Genomic DNA, 22,554 nt, shown 5'->3' on the forward strand with positions numbered 1-22,554 from the left:
AATATTTCAAAGAGTTGCAAACGGAATGACAAAGCTAATATACCCTCCATAGAATGGTGGGGGCTACAAAAAAAGCCCTAAGATGGACCGATCTTCAAAATGTTAGCGTTATATTATTCATTACGAAGAAACATTTTTGTCACACATTCAATGACATCACAATGAGTCATTTTTGTCACTTCCCTTACCATGTTTTTACAGCGGCCTCTGTTGATGAGTTTATTCTATTAATGAAGTTCTGTGAGCAAATATGTTGTATGAAATTCGATTTGATTTAGATGTGTGTGTGTGAGTGTTTTTTGGAATATATGAACGATTACTAATTGATTTGATTACTACATTGATGGTTGTTATTGTTGCCGTTGAGTCATGTTTGTTATTTGTTAATGTTGTTGTAACTGTTTTTTAGTTGTGATAAATGACAAGGAACAATTGGAGAATGCCATCGTCTCTTTTCCATCGTCGTTGTTGTTACCTATTTGAGATCGTCATATTCATCACTACCATTTTTCACCTCACCACCACTACCACTGCCACTGCCACCACCACTCGAATGGAAAGCAGCCATCGCTGATGAACGATGATCACTGCCGCTGCTACTGGCCGTGCCACTACCACCTCCACCATTACCATTTCTGGCATTGGTTGCCGTCGTCGTGGTGGTGGTGGACGTACTTTCCGAGGGAGCATCAAATGCATCTAGAAATGGATTTGTGGCAGCATACTGGACACGATATGTACCCAATGTGTGATAGTTACCAGCCCCATTCGATGAGGCGGCACTACCACCATTGGCATAGGGTCGAGATGTCGTGCCATATACGCTACTTGAACCTGAATAAGCCGAGGAGGAGGAGGAGGAATTATTTGTATAAAAATCATAACTACTGGCTGAGCCAGACATGGAACTAACACCACTGCTGCTGGCCGTGCCAGATGCACCCGCTGCACCACCGACCGTTGCCGATGATGTTGAGGCCGATGTATTGAACAGAGTCGCCCCCGAGATACTTTGTTTGGGCAATGTACCATAGTGGGTCGAGCCATTTGAGCCATTGCTCGAATAGGCGGCACTGCTGCCGCTGTTGCGTTCAGTGCCGCTGCTAAAGAGACTACTACCGAATGAACGATGTTCTGAGCTTGTTGTGGACTTATTGCTAATATGAGTACTACTACTTGCTACCGAGTGTCTAATGTCGTTATTGTATGATGATGTGGTGGATGTAGCTGTCCTCGAACGGCTGATTGCTGAGTCGGAGGTTTCGGAGGCCAGGCTATCGAATAGACGGCGTCCAGTTGAAATTGTTGACATTGCAGATCCTGGCGATGTGGCCGAGACTGATGAACCCAGTGCTGGCGTTTCCTTGAGGCTACTGGAGAGTGCTGACTTCGATGGAGATGCTGCCCTATCGCTTTTGTCGAGAGTGTATTTTCCACCCAGGCTGTTGCAGCTGGCCGAAGTGGCCGTACCACCAATGCTGCTGATATCGCTGTGTATATTTCGGCTGCTATTGGTAAGATGGTACGTACCTCTGGGTAGACTGCTGCCACCTGGTGGCGAGGGAGAATCCGGTGATTTGATGGGTGTAAATTGTACCCTAGGTTCCCGCTTTAAATATTTGGACATTAGCTGTGTCGTGGTCATGGCCTGGGACTGGGCCAATAGGGCATTGGTCGAAGCTGAAGATTTGTATGAAACCAAATCATCGGAATCATCCGAAGAGGTGGTCGTTGCCGAAGTGCCTGCCGAACCAGCACTCAAAACCGTGGCCTGGGACGAGGCCGATGATGACGATGCACTGGACTTGTTGCGCATGGCCTTGTACTCTTCGGTGGAGAGCGAACTGGTGGGCTTGTGGTCCAGGCCGCTACCCCCCGACGAAGCATAGGCACTTCGTAACTTGTAAGCCGAATCGCCGCCATATTTACTGCTTATGCCGCCGATGCCGCCACTGCTGTTGCTGCTGCTCACCACACCATTATTGTCATCGTCGCTCTTGGTCTGAGATTTGTGCGGTTCGTAAAAATCAACACCTTTGCGCGTGCTGCTACCTGCCGCCGTCAATGCCGCCCCATGAGCAGCTGTGCCGCCGGATGATGTGCCTGTTGGTGATGGTGTTGCATATGGATTGGTGTTATTATTGTTGCTGTTGATTTGTAGGTGGTGGCCATTATTTGTAGTGTGTTGGGTATCGAGTGAATCTCTATCGGACTTTTTCTGACTGAGCGAATACGAGCTGACGGACTCCTGGATATTGACTTGTTTAACGGAAGCCGGTGAGATGCCTCGTTTTATTGTATCCGTACCTGATGAGAAAGGGAAAAAGAGTAAAGGGAAAGTGTTATGAGTCGCCGTATGGAGTTTTCAGGCTTCTGTATTTACTTTTGCCCGAACCGGATCCCGATGCTGTTGACGCTGAACTACTGCCGGGGGAGGGTGTGCCGGGAATGGGCAGTGGCGATGGGTCGGGAATTGCCGAGACCACTGAGTCCACCAATGGATGGGGCTGTAATGAAATTGAGATATTCCAAAGAAAGGCAAAATATTAGCTACAAACTCGCAGGCAAATGTTTATAACGAAATACAACTAAAGGAAAATGAGTGTGGTGGAAAAAGTGGAAGTGGTGGTGGTTGGTTGGTTGGTTGTAAAGCTTACACAGTAGGTGCATTATAAAAACAAAACAAATGCGTGTTAAAATTTCAATAAATATTTTTTTTAATTTCCCAATTTTTTTTATTTGTTTGTTTGCACATTACAGCCGCAAGGTTGGTTGTTGGTGTTGGGAAGAAAACCATATCCAATAAAAAAAAAACACAATTTACTATTTACTACAGACAACAACAATAGCAACGTCATATAAAAAGAGAAACAAGTGCAACGTACGAAATGGAGGTGGGGGAATTGTTAAGAAATGTCGGTTTGGTGCCAGTCACAAGGTTAGGTTTAGTGCCAATTTTATCCACTTTCCAATTGAAGATGAAGATGAAAATGTTTAGATGGATGAATGATCGTTTGAAACATGCTAACACTAGCAACACAAAAAATAATTACGTGAAAAATAAAGCAGATTATGAAAGTTGAGCTAAAAATAAAAGACACGTGTATCGGTGTTTTGAATGTTCACATTGCCAAGAGCAGACAAATTCACCCCTCTACAACATTTTGGATATTTTTGGATTTTAGATTTCTTGGAATCCAAGAATGGTTAAAAAATGGCCACCAAAATCTCCGGATACTAATCCGTTGGACTATTGTGTCTGGAGTATTTTGAAAAGCAAAGTTGGCACAAAAAAATACCAAAGTTTCGATCAACTCAAGCAAGCGCTTCGACGGGAATGGGGCAAAATACCGCAGAGCCACATTGGGGAAGCGTGTAACGGTTTCATTGGCCGTTTGAAGGCCATAATTCGTGCCAAAGGTGGTCAATTCGAACAAATCTAAACATATTTAAAAATTTGATCCTGTTTGATTAACTATTTCATTCAATGAAATTAAAAAAATGTAAAAATTATGGCGTTTGACTTTGTTGCAGGTTTTTTTTTTATCTCACCCGTACATAATTTTCACTAGTACTACATACATTTCGAATTTATTCCCTTTGTTTTTGTTTTTTTTTTTTTTGTTTAAACTAATAGGACTAATAGGATTAGAGATATGGTTTATCCTGAAATTTATAGTAAAGTTTTATTACGAACAAAAAACGACAAAGGAAAAATGTTTTTTGCAATATTAATGTAAACATTTTCTTGATATATGAAGTTATGCTTTGTTGGAGATTTTTGCACAAACTCACACAAAGTACGGCTTTAAACCTAAAATGTGTCTTTGATATGTTGATGACTTCTAGTATATTTTGACCTATAGTAGAATTTTGTTTGAAATAATTTTTCTGGAATATTTTAACTTGCTATGATCCCGTTTTTTTATATTTTTCAAGTTCCTTCCAAATGGTGGATGGTATTAAAAGTTCGGCCCGGCCGAACTTAGCTGATTCTTTACTTATTATCTCTACTTTCATAATCTGCTAGATTCCCCACGGTTTAATTGAATTTTTTGAAAATTCACTAGAAATAGTGAATTTAATGAAAATTCACTAGAAATAGTGAATTTTGTGAAAATTCACTAGAAATAGTGAATTTTGTGAAAATTCACTAGAAATAGTGAATTTTGTGAAAATTCACTAGAAATAGTGATTTTTTTTGAAAATTCACTAAAAATAGTGAATTTTTTTTTTGAAAATTCACTAAAAATAGTGAATTTTTTTTGAAAATTCACTAAAAATAGTGAATTTGTTTTTGAAAATTCACTATAAAAAAGTGAATTTTGTGAAAATTCACTATAAAAAAGTGAATTTTGTGAAAATTCACTATAAATAGTGAATTTTGTGAAAATTCACTATAAAAAAGTGAATTTTGTAAAAATTCACTAAAAATAGTGAATTTTGTGAAAATTCACTAGAAATAGTGAATTTTGTGAAAATTCACCAGAAATAGTGAATTTTGTGAAAATTCACTAGAAATAGTGAATTTTGTGAAAATTCACTAGAAATAGTGAATTTTGTGAAAATTCACTAGAAATAATGAATTTTGTGAATATTCACAATAAAAATTTAGTTATGTGAAAATTCACTATAAATAGTGAATTTTGTGAAATAGTAAATAGTGAATTTTGTGAAAATTCACTATAAATAGTGAATTAATAGAACAGTGTGGCTTGTTTGTTCGGGATACCGTAGTATTTTGTTTTTGCAAAATGGTCTGGCTTTATCCCTTTATTGTTGTTTTTATAAAAACAACGTTTGTTTATTAGTGGAGAACGATGGTAATGTTTACCAGGGGGTAAGGCAGGGAATACCTAGGTTTCGGAAAGAGCCACCAATCCTCATCAGTTCCCTTGTTTTTGCCTGGGATATTCTCCCCAGAAGTCATTTTAAAAATAACTTCTATGACAAAAAACTTTTTTTACCCAAGTGACGAGATCGTAAGCTCAATAGAAGAGGAACCAAAGAATTAAATAAAACTAAAATTCTCTTGGAAAGTCTTCTAAATCTTACAACCGCACTTATAAACATTTACATCTTTTCTCCACTTGTTATGCTTTCGTTCAGCCTGAACGAAGTAGCATAACCATGTAAGTTGGTTTTGTCTGTTACAACAAAAAACAAAATACTACGGTATCCCGAACAAACAAGCCACACTGTTCTATTAATAGACAAGGCACGGTCGACGAAGGCGTTTTTGTTGTAACAGACAAAACCAACTTACATGGTTATGCTACTTCGTTCAGGCTGAACGAAAGCATAACAAGTGGAGAAAAGATGTAAATGTTTATAAGTGCGGTTGTAAGATTTAGAAGACTTTCCAAGAGAATTTTAGTTTTATTTAATTCTTTGGTTCCTCTTCTATTGAGCTTACGATCTCGTCACTTGGGTAAAAAAAGTTTTTTGTCATAGAAGTTATTTTTAAAATGACTTCTGGGGAGAATATCCCAGGCAAAAACAAGGGAACTGATGAGGATTGGTGGCTCTTTCCGAAACCTAGGTATTCCCTGCCTTACCCCCTGGTAAACATTACCATCGTTCTCCACTAATAAACAAACGTTGTTTTTATAAAAACAACAATAAAGGGATAAAGCCAGACCATTTTGCAAAAACAAAATAGTGAATTTTGTGAACAAATACTTAATTTTCCGACTCTTACATTATCATTTAATGTCAATGTTCGAATGAGTTGAATGGATCTAAAACTACTTGAGATGAGTAAAAATTTGTTTTTTTGTTTTTTAATTTCAAAATTTTGTGATTTTGATGTTCGAAAAGGACCGATGAATGGATGTATGGATGTTTGGTTTTTGTGTGTTTTAGCAAAGAAAACGAAAAAACATGCGTTCTCTGTTTTTCTTTTTCTTCATATTCCATTTTAAAGAAAACATTAACGCACAACGCTAGCTATGTATATGTATGGACTAGACAGTTATGTATGTACAAAAGGATTTGAAGCATTACATCGATGTCTGATCGATATGATTTTTTGTGGATTTTGTTTGTTATTTTGGCATTGAGATAGATGAAAATGGTAAAATGGTTGCGTTGGTTTTTTTGTTTGGTTTAGCATGATTTTTGAGTTTGTTTTGGAATGATAAATATTTGTTTAGTTTATTTTGCTGATTTTGTTTTTTTTTATAGAATACTAATGCTAATGTGTAGTTTTGATTGTTTGATAGTTTTGTTTGATTGATTTGTTTCAACAAGTTTACCAGTAGTGGGCCAATCATGCTTACATCCGATTGCAGTCGTACATCACATCACATCAAATTTGCTTCAGTTATTGTTATTGTTATTAGTAACATTATGAAAGTTTCAATATTTGATTTGCGTAAAATATTAGTAGTCTTATTAGTTATCAATTAAAAGCAACATTTAGGTTTCTTTGGTATTTTTCTTCAAACGGTCAACAGGTATTTTTTTATTGTTGAGGGAATGGGTGTGAGAATTGGAGTTTAACAAGGAAAGTGTACAGTACTTTTCTAGACGAATTAATTGTAGTGTTATAGTCAATATGAGGATAGGGCTTCAAGTTTTCGGTTTTTTTTTTTTCAAATTCGTTGGAAACCCCAACATTAAAGTTTTGCAATGTTCATCCGATTATAAAGATGTGTAAAGAGCTTAATAAATAGATACAATATTTACAAGTTACGACCTGACAAGAGTCTACAGAATACCTGAAGAGAGTCTATAGACGACCTGAAGAGTGTCTATAGACGACCTGAAGGAAACCTGTAAAAACAACCTGAAGGGAATATTAATAGCCAACCTGAAGAGAGTCTATAGACGACCTGAAGGAACTCTTTTATAGACGACCTGAAGGAAGTCTTTATAGACGACCTGGAGGAAGTCCTTAAAAACAACCTGAAGGGAATATTTATAGCCAAACTGATGAGAGTCTATAGAAGGCATGAAGAAAGTATTTATAGACGACCTGAAGGAAACCTTTAAAAACAACCTGAAGGGAATATTAAGCCAACCTGAAGAGAGTCTATAGAAGACCTGATAAATCCCATATATCAGCTATAATTCTAAATTAAATTTGCAGAATTCAGTATTATTCTTTTAAATAAAGTTCGTTTTTAAAAAATGTAGACTTTATATCTGCAATAGTATTTACTAATTTTTAGTATTTCGAAGCTCTCAGACGTAGATCTCAACAAAATGGCTGTTTTGCTAAATAAATGGTGGAAATCCCTTCAGTATATACAGGGTGAGATGAAAAAACTACAACCAACTTTAGACTGCTGTCATTTCTAAGCCACTCGTCTGACAGCTGTTAAAATTATTCCAGTGACAGCTCATATTATTGTTTACAAGCGTACAAAAGCATTTTGGTGAGAATTTTCCAGAAAAAAAATATTTGTAACGGAATTCAAGCGTGATAGTGTGATTTCTTTATATTTGGTGGCTATTGTTAGAGCACTCCAGCATTTGAATGTGAATAAATGTTTTGTGTCTCGTACCAACGCCCGTAACCGTGATACTGGTAGCGTAGCCCGACGTCAAGGAAGTGGACGGCTTAAAACAGTAACATCAGCAGAAATTGTTCGAAAAGCAAAGAAGCAACTTGTACGAAACCCTCGTCGAAATGGACGAAAAACGCCTCGTGAGCTGAATATTCCATTCGGCAAATATTGAAAAATGAGCTCGGGGTAAAGCCCTTGAAATTCCAAAGAAATTACACCGCAACAGAAAGAAAATAGACTCAAAAGAGCTAAAGAGTTTCTTCGCTTGGCCGAAAGTGGTAAACTGACGAATTTGGTTTTTTCCGATGAGAAAACATTCGTTGTCCAGCAGTTAGTAATCAAACAAAATGATCGAAGTTTACTAGCCAAGGAGGTCAGCTGAAAATGTGCACCTTCCGTTGGCCACCAGAACCCATGCGCCGGCAATGGTGATGGTGTGGGCCGCCATAACAGCCGATGGTCGATCTCCGCTCGCATTAATCGATCGAATAATGCCGAATATTATGGCGAAAATATTCTGGAGGGAATATTAAGGCTTTGGGGATGCAAACATTTTGGCCGCAGACCTTGGACATTCCAACATGACTCAGCACCATCGCACTCAGCACGCGCCACCCATGAATGGTTACAAAATGAGGTTTCTCACTTCATTTCCAGCATACAATGGCCACCAAAATCTCCGGATAACAATCCGTTGGACTATTGTGTCTGGAGTATTTTGGAAAGCAAGGTTGGCACTAAAAAATACCAAGCGATACCAATACCAAGCAAGCGCTTCACCAAAATACCGCAGAGCAACATTCGGGCAGCATATGACGTTTTCATTGGCCATTTGAAGGCCATAATTCGTGCCAAAGGTGACCAATTCTAACAAATCTACACTTATTCTAAAATTTGATGCTACTTCCGACATCTCTTGCTTTCATTCAATAAAATTTAAAAAAAAATGAAAATTATGGCGTTCGACTTTGTTGCAGTTTTTTTATCTCACCCTGAATTTGCCTTATATAAAAAGGAAACATCTTGGTATTCTATAACAAAGGAAACATTCTGGTCTTCTATAAGGAGGGCTTATATAGCGAAGAAGATCTTTTGGTCTTATATTACTCTTTAACGGAGAAGAAATTTTGGCCTTCTATAACGAAAAATACCTTCTGGGCTTCTATAACGAAAAATACCTTCTGATCTTCTATAAAGAGAACCTCTTGGTTTCGTATACAGGGTTGCCCATATTCGACGGACCCATCTGGCAACGCCATAACTTTTGACAGAGATGTCACATCGCTTAATGACATACCGCGTTTGAAGCGTCAGTCCAAGCAGATTTTTACCATGAACCAAAACACGCCTCGCGAGCTCTCTGAAATAATTGAAATTTACATTCAACAGAAGAAGTCAATTGTGAAAACTCAACGTGCTTTTAAAACATTAAGAAATGTGAGAAGTGCGCTTTCTAAGAACACCATTAAGCGTTTATACGAAAAATTTTCGACTGGTAAGGGTCTTTCTAATCCGAAGAGGCCATATAAAAGTCGACCAAGGCGATCGGCCGAGAATATCGCTGCCGTACGAGCCAGTGTTGAGAGGTCCCCAAGAACATCCCAAAAACGCCGTTCTCAGCAGTTGGGCATGGCTCGGTCCACTTTACAACGGATTATTCACATTGATTTTCATTTGTTCCCGTACAAAATTCAATTGGCGCAAAGAATGTTGCCTGCGGACAAGCCTCGTCGATTGGAATGGGCCCAAAGAGTCATCGAAATGGCCGAAGATGACGAGCAATTTTGTAACAAAATTATCATGTCCGATGTAGCCCATTTCACATTGAATGGGACCGTAAGCAAAAGCAAAATTGCCGTTTTTACGCCACTGAAAATCCTCAGCAGATTCAAGAAGTGCCTCTTCATGACGAAAAAGTCACAGTTTGGTGCGGCGTTAGTGCGAAAACGGTCATTGGGCCGTTATTCTTCCAAAATAAAAATGGCCATGCTGTTACCATCAATCAGGAGCGTTATCGCGACATGATGGCCAATTTTGTGATGTCAATTATTCGTCGAAAGCGTATGAGGCAGTTCTGGTTTCAACAAGACGGCACTCCACCGCACACAAGTCGCATAACAATCGATTTTCTGAAGAATTTGTTTCTGGGCCGTTTGATGTGGAAAAGTGGAGATTTGGACTGGCCACCGTGTTCGCCCGATTTGACGCCGCCTGACTTCTTCTTGTGGGGATATTTGAAGTCAAAGGTTTACGTTAACAAGCCAAGGACCGTAGAAGAGCTCAAGGACAACATTCGTGAAGAAATAGCCGCTATTCCGGCCGAAATGTTGGCAAAAACGATGGAAAATGCAGCAAAAAGGGCACAATACGTCATCAACACCAGAGGCGGCCATTTGAGAGATATAATATTCAAAAATTGATGTAAACAAATCTACTTGGAACAAATTAAATGATTAACATTGCCAACGGCCAAATTTTTATTTTTTCTTTGATTAAAAAAAAAAACATGGGTCCGTTGAATATGGGCAACCCTGTATTTTTTGCATTTTGAACATGTCTAGTAATCTGTCATGTTATGATCGAAGGAGTTCGGTTTCCCTAAAAGTAAGATCTTATCGTAAAAATTGTCTCATATTGCCCAAATATTACTTACATGAAAAGTACTGTACATTTTTTTCTAGATATGTTCGTCTGGCTGCGTAAAAGGTATTTAATAATTATTTGGATTGAGGTTAGGTCACAGGTGGACCTTCCTGGGGAGGGGAACTGAATAGGGGGTTTAGGTTTTTTTTTTCTCATTGGCTATAAATAGACACAAATTACACCAATATTATGTCATTTTGATTAGACACTTATAACATAACATTTGTCAAGTATTTGGCGGTGTCATTGTCCCCCCAGCTTGATACTGTTTTTCTTCTTCGTTTTGTTTTAAAAACAATTATAAAATAAATTAATTATTTACTTTGTAATTATAGTTGTAGTAGTAGAAGTTAAGAATTTTTTTATTTGGAGAAGGAAATTAGGATGTGTGTGGTGTTTTTGTTGTTACCTGTTGCACCGCTTGTTGCAAGGCTCGATGCGATTGAGCTAACTGACCCACTACTGATTGATACAGATGACTGTTGACTGTGGCTGAGAGCGGATGTTGGCCTTGAGAAAGTATGTTGGTTACCGAAGTGGACGAGCGTAGTAGATTGCCCGCCGCCATGAGCTGCTGCTGCTGCGCCATGAGGAACGCCTGCCTGTCCACTTGCAACGCACTGACTTTGCTTCCACGCTGCCCTGTTGACTCGCCGCGCCGACCTGTCTACATAGGACTCTGTATTAATCAATATTATTGCAATTTTCATTGTTAACTATACACTTAAGTGGTATACATATGTGTGAACTCAAAAACTAATAAAAAATGGATGGAAAATGATAGATGGGTTCTTTGAAAGAGATGGTTCGATAGAAAGAGATAGGGGTTGTTGAGAGCCAAAAAAGATAGATAGATTGAGAAAAACACGCAAAACAACCAATACAAAGTTCTCTTCTTTTATTTTGCATTGTGTTGTTAACGAAAATCAAGGAAAAAGTTAACGGAACGAAATGGAAACGGAACAGTGTTGGAGCATTTTTTTCTCTGGTTATTCGGTTTGGTGTAAAAGTGAAAAAATTGTCAGTGAGCTTTGGGTTGTGGTGGAGGTGGTGTTCTATTCAAAAAAAAAAAAAAAAAATAGGAACCCTTTAGGAAAAAAATTCAAATAAAATTGCATTTAAGTAAACGTTTAAGTTTCTTTCTGTGTTTTTGTTGTGGTGACGAGTTTTTTTTTTTTTTTCATTTATTTATTTCTGTGCCACAAAATGTGTCCAAACGAGTTTTTGTTTATGACCCAAAAATCAAAACGTAACAAAAAGAAATGAAAATCTGTTTTTTTTTTTTCGTACACAAGAAATATACTAGAATTACGTTACCTGAAACAACGCCCGGCATATTATTCATACTGCCAGCATTCATGCCCAGACCCATACCGAGGCCCATACCCATGGTACTGCCACCCACAGCCATGCTGCTAATGAGATTACCACCTGCTCCGACACCAGCACTCTGATGATGTTGCGACTGTGGCTGGGGCCAGATTTGCAAGAGATACTTCAGCACAGCAATGGGCTGGGCATGATCGATCTCAGAGCCGGGTTGGGCGCTGGCCGAGTGTAGCATTAGCGGTGGGCCCATGACAGTGGCTAAAGCTTGAGCTGACATCTTATTGCGTTCGGAATTGGAAACGACCAGCGACAAGTGATCCAAGAGAAATACTAAGGTGGCCTAAAATATAAAAATGTATTTATTTTAAATCCAGTGACGATCATTTGAATTGCAGAACTTACCCTATTTGCTCTAGGTAAGCAATCCAATATGCTAAGCATCAATTTTGCATTGCCTTCGGGATCATCAGGTAGACATACAGCTGCAGAAAAAAATATATTATTTCAAAGAATTAATAAAGACCAGTAAGGAAAAGTCAAAAGTGGGGCGCGACCGACTATATGATGCCCTACACCACTATGCATATTTGGAAGAGCTCACGTAAACAAAAGAATTTATTTCAAGTAAATCATACCACCTATCAACATTTGGCTTTAAATCTGTTATGGTTTGCTATAGCGTGCATGATATCACTTGCAGAGGGATTATTAAAAAAACCAGTAAAGAAAGTCGTAAAGTCGGGCGGGGCCGACTTTATGATACCCTACACCACTTATAATTATAATTTAAAGTTCAAAGAACTAAATATACCGAAGCATTTGTATCTTTTAAATTCAGATTTGTATTGCCCATTTGGTGCACAATTCATTTGAAATCGGATAAAAATATATATGGGAGCTATATCCAAATCGGAACCGATCTCGATAATATTTGCAAAGATATTTCTGAGTTGCATTTGACATATTTCCCTGAATATCGTTGTTACGGAGTGCATATTACGGCTGTGGGTAACAAATATGACAAATCGGAGCTATATCTATATCTGAACCGATCTTCACCAAATTTGACATACAAGCTTCTAGACTAAATTCAGTCGTAAGTGTCAAATTTCATCCAATTTGGACAAATATTAGACGTTTGGTGTACAATCAAAGGTAAATCAGACAAGGTTATATATTGGAGCTATATCCAAATCTGAACCGATCTCGATAAAATTTAGCAAATGTATTTCTGAGCTGTATTTGATATATTTCCCCAAATATTGTTGTTACAGAGTGCATATTACGGCTTCGGAGGACAAAAATAACAAATCGGATGAAAAATATATATGGGAGCTATTGCTATATCTGAACCGATTTCGATCAAATTTGGCATACTTATTTTCAGGTCCAATCTGATCGTACGTGCAAAATTCCATACTATTTGGACTGATATTACACGTTTGGTGCACAATAAAAGGCAAATCGGACGAAGATATATATGGGAGCTATATCTAAATTTTGACCGATTATCTCTAATTTCAATAGGGTTCGTCCTTGGGCCAAACAAATGATTTGTGCAAAATATCATCTGGATCGGGCAATAAATGCGAACTGTACTTTGTTTACAAATATACATGGACAGACGGACGGACAGACGGAAGGACGGGCATGCATAAATCGACTCAGAATGTAATTCTATGCAGATCATCAAAAGGAACTATGGGTCTATCTCGTTTCCATTTGCCTGTTACAAACAAATGCACAAAGACATAATACCCTGACCACCTTGCCATTGAAATTCCAAAAAGTGCAAGAATTTACACCGCAACAGAAAGAAAATTGACTCAAAAGAGCTCAAGAGTGGCTTCGCTTGGCCGAAAGTGGTGAACTGCCGTATTTGGTTTTCTACGATGAGAAAACATTCGTTGTCCAGCAGTTTGTAAACGAACAAAATGATCTTGTTTATTTGCCAAAGAGATCAGCTGAAAATGTGAACCTTCCGTTGCCCGCCAGAACTCAAGCGGTGATGGTGTCGGCCGCTCTCCGCTCGTATTTATTGTTCGTGGCATCAGAATAAATGCCGAATATTCTGGAGGGTGTATTAAATCCTTGGGCAAGCAATCATTTTGGCCGCAGACCTTGGACATTCCAACAGGACTCAGCACCATCGCACTAAGCACACGCCACCTAAGAATGGTTACAAAATGATGTTCCTCGCTTCATTTCCAGCGCACAATGGCCACCAAAATCTCCGAATACCAATCCGTTGGAATATTGTGTCTGGAGTATTTTGGAAAGCAATATTGTCACTAAAAAATACGAAAGTCTCGATCACCTCAAGCAAGCGCTTCGTTGGGAATGGGCAAAAATGCCGCTGAGCAACATTCGGGCAGCGTGTGACGTTTTCATTGACCGTTTGAAGACAATAATTCGTGCCAAAGGTGACTAATTCGAACAAATCTAAACTTATTCTAAAATTTGATGTTATTTCCGACATTTTTTGCTTTCATTGAATAAAATGACTTTGTTGCAGTTTTTTATCTCACCCTATATGTATATAGTATCTTCGGCAATATTTCAGATAACAATATGAGGAATAATTTGGTCGACCAACACCCTTGGAATAACTAAAACCAGGAGTATCATTTTATAACTGCTGTACCAAAAGGTGGACTTATATTCATAATTTCTTGTAAAAACTTGCCCAAATTTGGCAAAATTAATTAATTATAAAAATACTTGAAATCGGATTTATCCTTGCAGTGGGATTATTTCAAAACGAGGCGATTTTTGACCTATTTCTGTGAATGTAATCCTATGATCTCTATTAAATTTCAAAGCTCTATCCGAAATATTGTGAAATATGACTCAAACCATTGGGGTCCTCCTGTATATGGTCAAAACTATATAATAGCCTTAATAACATTTGGCCCAAGAACGCAAAACTCCTGTGGGTTTTTAATCTATAAACGAGTACTAACGAGTCTATAGGGCCTTTCTCACAACCCAGACTGGCTATTGTATACTCACAATGAAATTTGGTGTAGAACAATTCTTATTTTGACACCTTTCCCAAAATGTGAAGTAAAAAGGAAGGATGTTTATAACCAAATTTTAAAAAGGGCTAAAAACCCACATTCTTGACAAAAAAATCCTTGTATTTTATCTGCACAGAACAGAACGGATTTCGGTTAATCTTAATCCTAAAATTTCCAAAGTATGGAAGAGGGGAACTCGTAATGAATAACAAGTTAAAAAGCAGTAAGTTCGGCCGGGCCGAACTTTGAATACCCTCCACCATTTGAAACGAATTTGGAAATAAAATCCTGAAAAAAATTTGATAAAATTTTAAAAAAATACCGAATATTGCCGTTATATTGGTGCCTATACGACGTGGACCCACACAGGCATTATTTGTCATGAGTCATTACCAAATTCAAATTCGGAACTTGAAATAAACGCCAATAATGTAGCTAAAATCATCAAAGTATAGAATATAGGGAGGTACCGTTATATCGGAGCTGTGCGAAGATCTGAACCTGCGTAGACAATTTTTTGTCATATTCTGTAGCATCCATTACGAACTTCAAATACGACATTTCAAACAACTTCGGTGAGTATTGTACCTAAACTCGTCAAAATACCGAATATAGGGAGGTACTGGTATATGGGCCTATACGAAGACCTGGACCTGCATAGACAATTTTCTGTCACAGACTGGAGTTTCCATAACGAACTTCAAATACCAATTTTGAAACAATTCCGGCGAATAATGTCGCTAAAATCATCAAAATACCGAATATAGGGAGGTACCGTTATATGGGGGCTATACGAAGACGTGGACCTGCACAGACAATTTTCTGTCTTAGAGTGTAGTATCCATTTTGAACTTCAAGTACCAAATTTGAAACAATTCCCGTGAATAATGTCGTTAAAAGCATCAAAATACCGAATATCGGGAGGTACCGTTATATGGGGCCTATATGAAAACGTGGACCTGCATGGCCCATTTACGAACTTAACCTGCCTACTGGAAAAATAAACATGTGTGCAAAATTTTAGCCATCTATCTCAATTGATTCGAAAGATAGCGTGATTGCAACAGACAGACGGACAGACAGACGGACATCGCTAAATCGACTTAGAATTTTACGCTGATCAAGAATATATATACTTTGTTGGGTCTGACATGAGTATTTCGAGGAGTTACAAACGAAGTGACAAAGTTAATATACCCTCCATAGTACGGTGGAGGGTATAAAAACGGCTAAAAACCCACTTTCTTGACTTGTTTGAGGTTTAAAAATCTCTAGAAAAAATATTCCTCGTATTTTATCTGCAAAGAACATAACAGATTTCGATTAATCTAAATCCTAAAATTACCAAAGTATGGAAGGGGGGAACTCGTAATGAGTAAAAAGTGTATTTCTCTCTCGAAAGAGTTTACTGAGTAAATATTACTGGAAAAGTAACCAGACAGAAAAGTTCAAAATATCAAGTACACAGACGTATTCAATAACAAATTTTTAGATATAAACTCACCCAATGCATCGACTGTCATCTGGAAGAGACATCGCGTGAACAACGGTTCGGGCAATTCTCTTAGATAGTCTTTCAGCACACCAGTGATGACATTGATATCAGGAACATGTTCGGGAGTCAATTCCACGGCACGACTATTACGTTCGAATGCCTCGCGCAGCAAACGTTTTTTGGTGGCCGATCCACAGAGACGATACAAGCCGATTATATCCAGACCACGTCGCTCTACCTCTTCGACACATCGTCGCAGCACTATGGGAACTGGGGCACAGCCGGGAGCTCCCTTCGACTCGCGATTCACCACAGTCTCAAGATCAGCACCGAATAGGGTGGGATAACCAGCCCGTAAACTAGGCAAACCACGACGCTTGTACAGAGCTATGGGATCGGTGTGACGCATACGTATATAGATGGTACCGCGTGGCTCCACCTTGAGGGCGAGTTGGTGTAGAGGTGATTGCCGTAGTATCGTTGACAGTGATATGGCTCCACGATAGCATAACTTGTGTCGATGTTGTGGATCCCATGAATAGACGAGAACATCCAGTTGCTTATTCCCAACCAGATCGAGTTCGAATGACTCATCCCAATCGAATTGCAAGTCCCCGGAACGTACCACAGTACGGGCCTTGTGCACGCGATCGCACTCTATCACACAGTACAGATCACGTGTGGGCGCCGGTAGATGTTGTCCTCCTGCACCGTGCTGTGGTCCCAGTTCGGGTGCCGAACGTAGGCCACGGCCCGCTAACAGGTGAATCCACAACATACCTGATACACCGCCAATATCAACTATTGGTTTGTCTAGCTTGTATTTGCTGAACTCTGCAGGATTAATGTCGATTTGTCGATGTGGTCGCGGCAGTGTGGCACTGGGGGTGGGCGCCGGACTTTGATGGCCTCCGGTACTCATAATGCTGCCACTGGGACTGGCTGGGCCAGCTGAGAGTTCGAGTAGTTGGCGCATGCGACGAATGCTGGGGGAACGTATTGAATTGGGGCCACCTATGTGCTGGGATGACATGGAACGCACTGGCAGTGAAGAAATGGGCCGGGGCATACCCAAGTGGCGATCCAGGGTACCGGCTCCCAGTATACCCGTTCGACTGGAGTAAATGCTTTCCGTCTGAAAGAAAAACAAGAAAATTGATTAGGACACAATCTTAACAGCGCTACGACTTCCTGACTTACATTTCTCAGAGCATCGTGTATGTTCTCGGCACTGCATGAGAATCGATGTGACCTCGGCTGATTTAACAAATCCCTTGTCATACGCATCTGTTCGGCTATGGCAGAACTGCTGGGTGCCCTTCGTAACCAGGCTCGATATTCATCCGATGTAAATATGGACTGGGGACTGGCTGTGATGCGTGATCTCAAATCCCGATCCCGTCTGGCATTGAACTCGGGCGCCGAAATATTGCCATCACTTTCATCCATTATGCGATCGCTTATACGTGACCGTATACCCGGTAAACGTACACCGGGTCGATCTCTTGGCAGTGAATTGAACTTAGCCATATCTGGCCCTCCACCCAGTACAGAAGCACCGCCCGGTGCCCCGGCACCACGAGGCATACTGGCGATGGCAGGCCGGTTATAGTAGTAATAATTGGGCCGCGGTCCAACCGTTGCCTCTGTATCACTGGAATAATCCAAATTGGGTCTTGATCGTCGGGTCAGGGACTGAGTACCACTCGGCCCATATTTGGCATTTGAATGTGGATCGTATCGTCCATAACGGCCCAGTGTGCCACCCGGACCCATAATCACCGAACCACCGCTGGGTTTCAAACTTGGCCTTAGCAATGAGTGGCGACCCAATGAATTCGAATAGTCGGCATATTCTACGCGAGGCAAATGCTGATCGGAACCGGATCGAGGGAAACGTGCCCGTTGCGGTACATTACCCACCGACAAGCGACGAGATGGCGGTGCTCCTGGATAGAAAGAATGCACCTTCTCCGCCAAACTCTCTAGCGTACCGGCATTCTTGTAATACGCATGTGATGGAGCAAACTGATGACCCTTCGGCTGTTCCGTAATGACTGAGGATGGCGGTGGTGGTGGTTTATAGCCCCAATTAGGTGGTTCCATGCCCGGGCGTGTATTATAGTACATATCCAATTGTTCCGATTGCGGACTATAGTTGTTAAGGCCCAGACCTAGGCGGGAACGTGACTCGGACATCTCACGGCCATCACCTACACCCCCAAAAAGAGAGAGAGGAGAAAAAGACCAAACTTAATATATCACAACCAAGCAACAATATCAAATACCTGTACGTCTTTCGCGTGATGAACGGGATCTTGACATGTGATCAGTCTCGTCTAGCTCCTCGTCTCGCAGGTCACGTTTCATGACAACAACCGGTGGTGGCTTCTGCTCGGGTCTGGACATGGAAGGTGGGCCCGGTGAACCGGTGCCACGATTGCCGCAACGCTGTCGTATGGCCAACACTAGACGTCGTGGAATTGACATTATTATGACAACGTCGTCCAGGGACATGTGTGTGACATCGACTAAATTCACGGCCAGAATTTCATCGCCCACCTAAATGTTAAAGAAAATCAGTAAATATTTGGGTGTTTCTCATTTCTCAAAAAAGAGAGAGAGGTACAAGGAAAGAGAGTACCAACACACCTTCAGGCATCCACTATTCGACACCGCTGATTCGATGGCAATGCGTGAAATGAATACACCATCTGTACGATCGGCACCATTTCCCTCGCGAATATATAAACCTAAGGTCTGACCGGGTCTCTTGACGATTTCCACCAACTACAACAAAATTGCAACAATAATGAGATTTTTTTTTTTTTGAAAAATTTCCCAAAGTTCCAAAAATCTCACCTGTACTATGTGTCGATTATCTTTCTTGGCCAATAATTTATGGGCTGCATCTACGGCCTGTTTGCCTCCAATGCTATGGGGCTCCAAGATGCGTACAATCATTTCACCCCGTCTCTCGACCGCCTAAAAAAAGAAGGCAAGATTTTAATTTTAACTCGAGTTTAGAAACATATCTTTCTACCTCCAAGGCGGCCGCTGTATTCGGATCGTGATCATTTTCAACAGCTTCTATCTGCCGGAAAATCTCTGAACTAATACCCGAGACCTTCCGGAAATCACCCTGCAGTAGTACCGGTTCTTTGGAACCGCCCTGTCGTTGCTGATGATGTTGTTGATGCTGTGATTGTTGTTGTTGATGATGATGTTGCTGCTGCTGTTGTTGATGTTGTTGCTGCTGCTGTTGTTGCTGATTGACCATCGTTTGCATTTGATTTGATGGCAATGGTCCGGGCGGCGCACGGCCCGGGCTTGCCGTAACATCAGGAACTGATCTTCCATTTTCCTGAAAAGGAATTAAAAAATAAATATTTCATTAAATATGCAATTCAATCAGTGGGAATTCATTTGTATACCCTCCCCCATACATAGTATGCAGGGTATATAAAGTTCTTCATTCCGTTTGTAACTTATCGAAATAATAATTTTAGAACTTTCAAAGTATATATACTCTTGATCAGCGTAAAATTCAAAACGAATTAAGATAGAAAGCTAACATTTTGCACAGATCAGTTTTTTGTCTGTAGGCAGTTCAAGTTTGAAGATGGGCTATATCGGTCCACGATATCATATAGCCCCCATATAACGGTATCCCCCCGATATTCGTTATTTTGATGATTGTAGCCAAATTTGTCTGGAAATCCACACGAGGAGTTACTTCTGAGTACTTTACCTCTTGGATGAGTATTGTCTATATAGGTCCACAATATCGTATATCCATATATAAGTTTTCAAACCTCTAAATTAAATGTTGCGAAATATATCTCAACATATTGGGGTCCCTTTTTGCTTCACCAAGTCTATATAAGGACCTCAAGAAATTTTGGCCTGAGATTGGTATTGGTATTTTCCAAAGCCCACAGTGAATTTTTCTAGATTTTTGTTTTTCTTTTTTTGATACCTTTAGCCTAAAACGAAATTTTATTTTACTTTCAGTCGGAATCTCCAAAAAAGACGGAGGAAAAATGTATAAAAAAGAAAGAGTGTGATTTCTTTATATTTGGCTGTAAAACCACAAGTGGCTATCGTTAGAGCACTCCAGCATTTAAATGTGAATAAATTTTTTGCGTCTCGTACCATCGCCCGTTACCGTGATACTGGTAGCGTAGCCCGACTTCAAGGAAGTGGACGGAAGAAAACAGCAACATCAGCCGATATGGTTCGAAAAGTAAAGAAGTGACTTGATCGAAACCCACATCGCAGTGGCCGAAAAATGGCAAATACTAAAAAATGAGCTCGGGGTAAAGCCATTGAAATTCCAAAAAGTGCAAGAACTTACACCGCAACCGAACGCAAATAGACTCAAAAGAGCTAAAGGGTCAGCTATAAATGTACACCTTCGGTTGGCCACCAGAACTCAAGCGCCGGTCATGGCGATGGTGTGGGCTGCCATAACAGAAGATGGTTGTTCTCCGCTCGACCGTGGCATCAGAATAAATGCCGACTATTATCGCGAAAATATTCTGGAGGGTGTATTAAATCCTTGGGCACGCAAACATTTTGGCCGCAGACCTTCCAATGACTCATTGGAATGACTCAGCACAATCGCACTCAGCACGCGCCACCCAAGAATGGTTACAAAATGAGATCCTCGCTTCATTTCCAGCGTACAATGGCCATCAAAATCTCCGGTGGCCAATCCGTTGGACTATTGTGTCTGCAGTATTTTGGAAAGTAAGGTTGGCACTAATAAATACCAAAGTGTCGATCACCTCAAGCAAGCGTTTCGCCGGAAATAGACCAACTTACCCCAGAGCAACATTCGGGCAGCGTGTTTCATTGGCCGCTTAAAGGCAATAATTCGTGCCAAATATGACCAATTCGATCAAATCTAAATATATTCTAAAATTTGATGCTCTTTTCGAAATTTTTGGCTTTCATTCAATAATATTTAACAATTTAAAAAGCAGTAAATTCGGCCGGGCCGAACTTTGAATACCCTCCATCTTTTGGAACGAATTTAAAAATTTTCAAAAAATAAAATTCTTAAGAGATTCTGTTAAAATTTTAAAAATACCAAATATAGCCGTCTATTGGGGTCTATACGATGTGGACCTACATAGGCAGTGTTTGTCATAAGCCATTACCATATTCAAACTCGAAACTTGAAATAAACAGTGAATAATGTAGCTAAAATCATCAAAATATCGTATATAAAGAGGTGCCGTTAAATTGGAGCTGTACGAAGACCTGCACCGGCATAGACAATCATCTGTCACAGGCTGTAGCATCCATTACGAACTTCAACTACCACATCTCAAACAATTTCGATGGGTATTGTACCTAAAATCGCCAAAATACCGAATATAGGGAGGTACTGATGTATGGGGCCTATACGAAGACCTGGACCTACATAGACAATTTCCTGTCACAGATTGTAGTTCTCATAACGAACTCCAAATACGTAATTTGAAACAACTCTGGTGAATAATGACGCTAAAATCATCAAAATACCGAATATTGGGAGGTACCCTTATATGGGGGCTATAGGAAGACGTGGACCTGCACAAACAATTTTCTGTCTTAAGGTGTAGTATTTATTTCGAACTTCAAATGCCAAATTTGAAAAAATACCGTTAAATAATGTCGCTAGTCATCAAAATACCGAATATAGGGAGGTACCGTTATATGGGGCCTATACGAAGACGTGGGCCTGCACAGATTATTTTCTGTCTTAGGGTGTAGTATCCATTTCGAACTTCAAATGCCAAATATGAAACAATTCCGGTGAATTATGTCGCTAAAATCATCAAAATACCGAAATCATCAAAATACCGTTATATAGGGGCTATACGAAGACGTGGACCTGCACAGACAATTTTCTGTCCTAGGGTGTAGTATCCATTTCGAACTTCAAATACCAATTTGGAAACAATTCCGGTGAATAATGTCGCTAAAATCATGAAAATACCGAATATCGGGAGGTACCGTCATATGGGGGCTATATGAAAACGTGGACCTACATGTCCCATTTACGAACTTAACCTGCCTACTGGAAAAATAAACATGTGTGCAAAATTTTAGCCATCTATCTCAATTCATTCGAAAGATAGCGTGATTACAACAGACAGACAGACGGACATCGCTAAATCGACTTAGAATTTTACGCTGAGCAAGAATATATATACTTTGTTGGGTCTGACATGAGTATTTCGAGGAGTTACATACGGAATGACAAAGTTGATATACCCTCCATAGGATGGTGGAGGGTATAAAAATAAATGAAACAAGTAAAAAAGCTGTAAGTTCGGCCGGGCCGAACTTTTAATACCCTCCACCATTTGGTATAAATTTGGCAATTTCCAAAAAAAAAAAAAATAAATAAAATAAAAAAAAATCCTTTAAAAATTCTGTTAAAATCTTAAAAATACCGAATGTCTATACGACGACGTATACCTGCATAGGCAACTTTTTTCATAAGTTATTACAACATTTAAATGCGAAACTTGAAGAAAAATTTGTTTATAATGTAGCT

At 39.7% G+C, this 22,554-nt stretch overlaps 1 protein-coding gene across 1 annotated transcript in view; it reads right to left on the bottom strand.

Annotated features, from left to right (window-relative positions):
* Window positions 1-364: 364 nt before the first annotated feature.
* LOC105261727 (rho GTPase-activating protein 100F-like) overlaps window positions 365-22,554 on the bottom strand; it is a 74,533-nt gene continuing 52,343 nt past the window's right edge. The window contains exons 4-14 of the mRNA XM_059119366.1: window positions 19,045-19,365; window positions 18,864-18,986; window positions 18,654-18,791; window positions 18,290-18,563; window positions 17,202-18,214; window positions 16,011-17,136; window positions 11,889-11,968; window positions 11,475-11,826; window positions 10,567-10,820; window positions 2,384-2,507; window positions 365-2,307 (exon numbers count right to left, since the gene is read on the bottom strand). Of these exons, the coding sequence (XP_058975349.1) occupies window positions 476-2,307; window positions 2,384-2,507; window positions 10,567-10,820; window positions 11,475-11,826; window positions 11,889-11,968; window positions 16,011-17,136; window positions 17,202-18,214; window positions 18,290-18,563; window positions 18,654-18,791; window positions 18,864-18,986; window positions 19,045-19,365 (5,637 nt within the window). The 3' untranslated portion in view covers window positions 365-475. The remainder of the gene's footprint in view (window positions 2,308-2,383; window positions 2,508-10,566; window positions 10,821-11,474; window positions 11,827-11,888; window positions 11,969-16,010; window positions 17,137-17,201; window positions 18,215-18,289; window positions 18,564-18,653; window positions 18,792-18,863; window positions 18,987-19,044; window positions 19,366-22,554) is intronic.

This window comes from Musca domestica, unplaced genomic scaffold (genome assembly GCF_030504385.1).
Source record: "Musca domestica strain aabys unplaced genomic scaffold, Musca_domestica.polishedcontigs.V.1.1 1, whole genome shotgun sequence".
NCBI classification, from domain to species: domain Eukaryota; kingdom Metazoa; phylum Arthropoda; class Insecta; order Diptera; family Muscidae; genus Musca; species Musca domestica.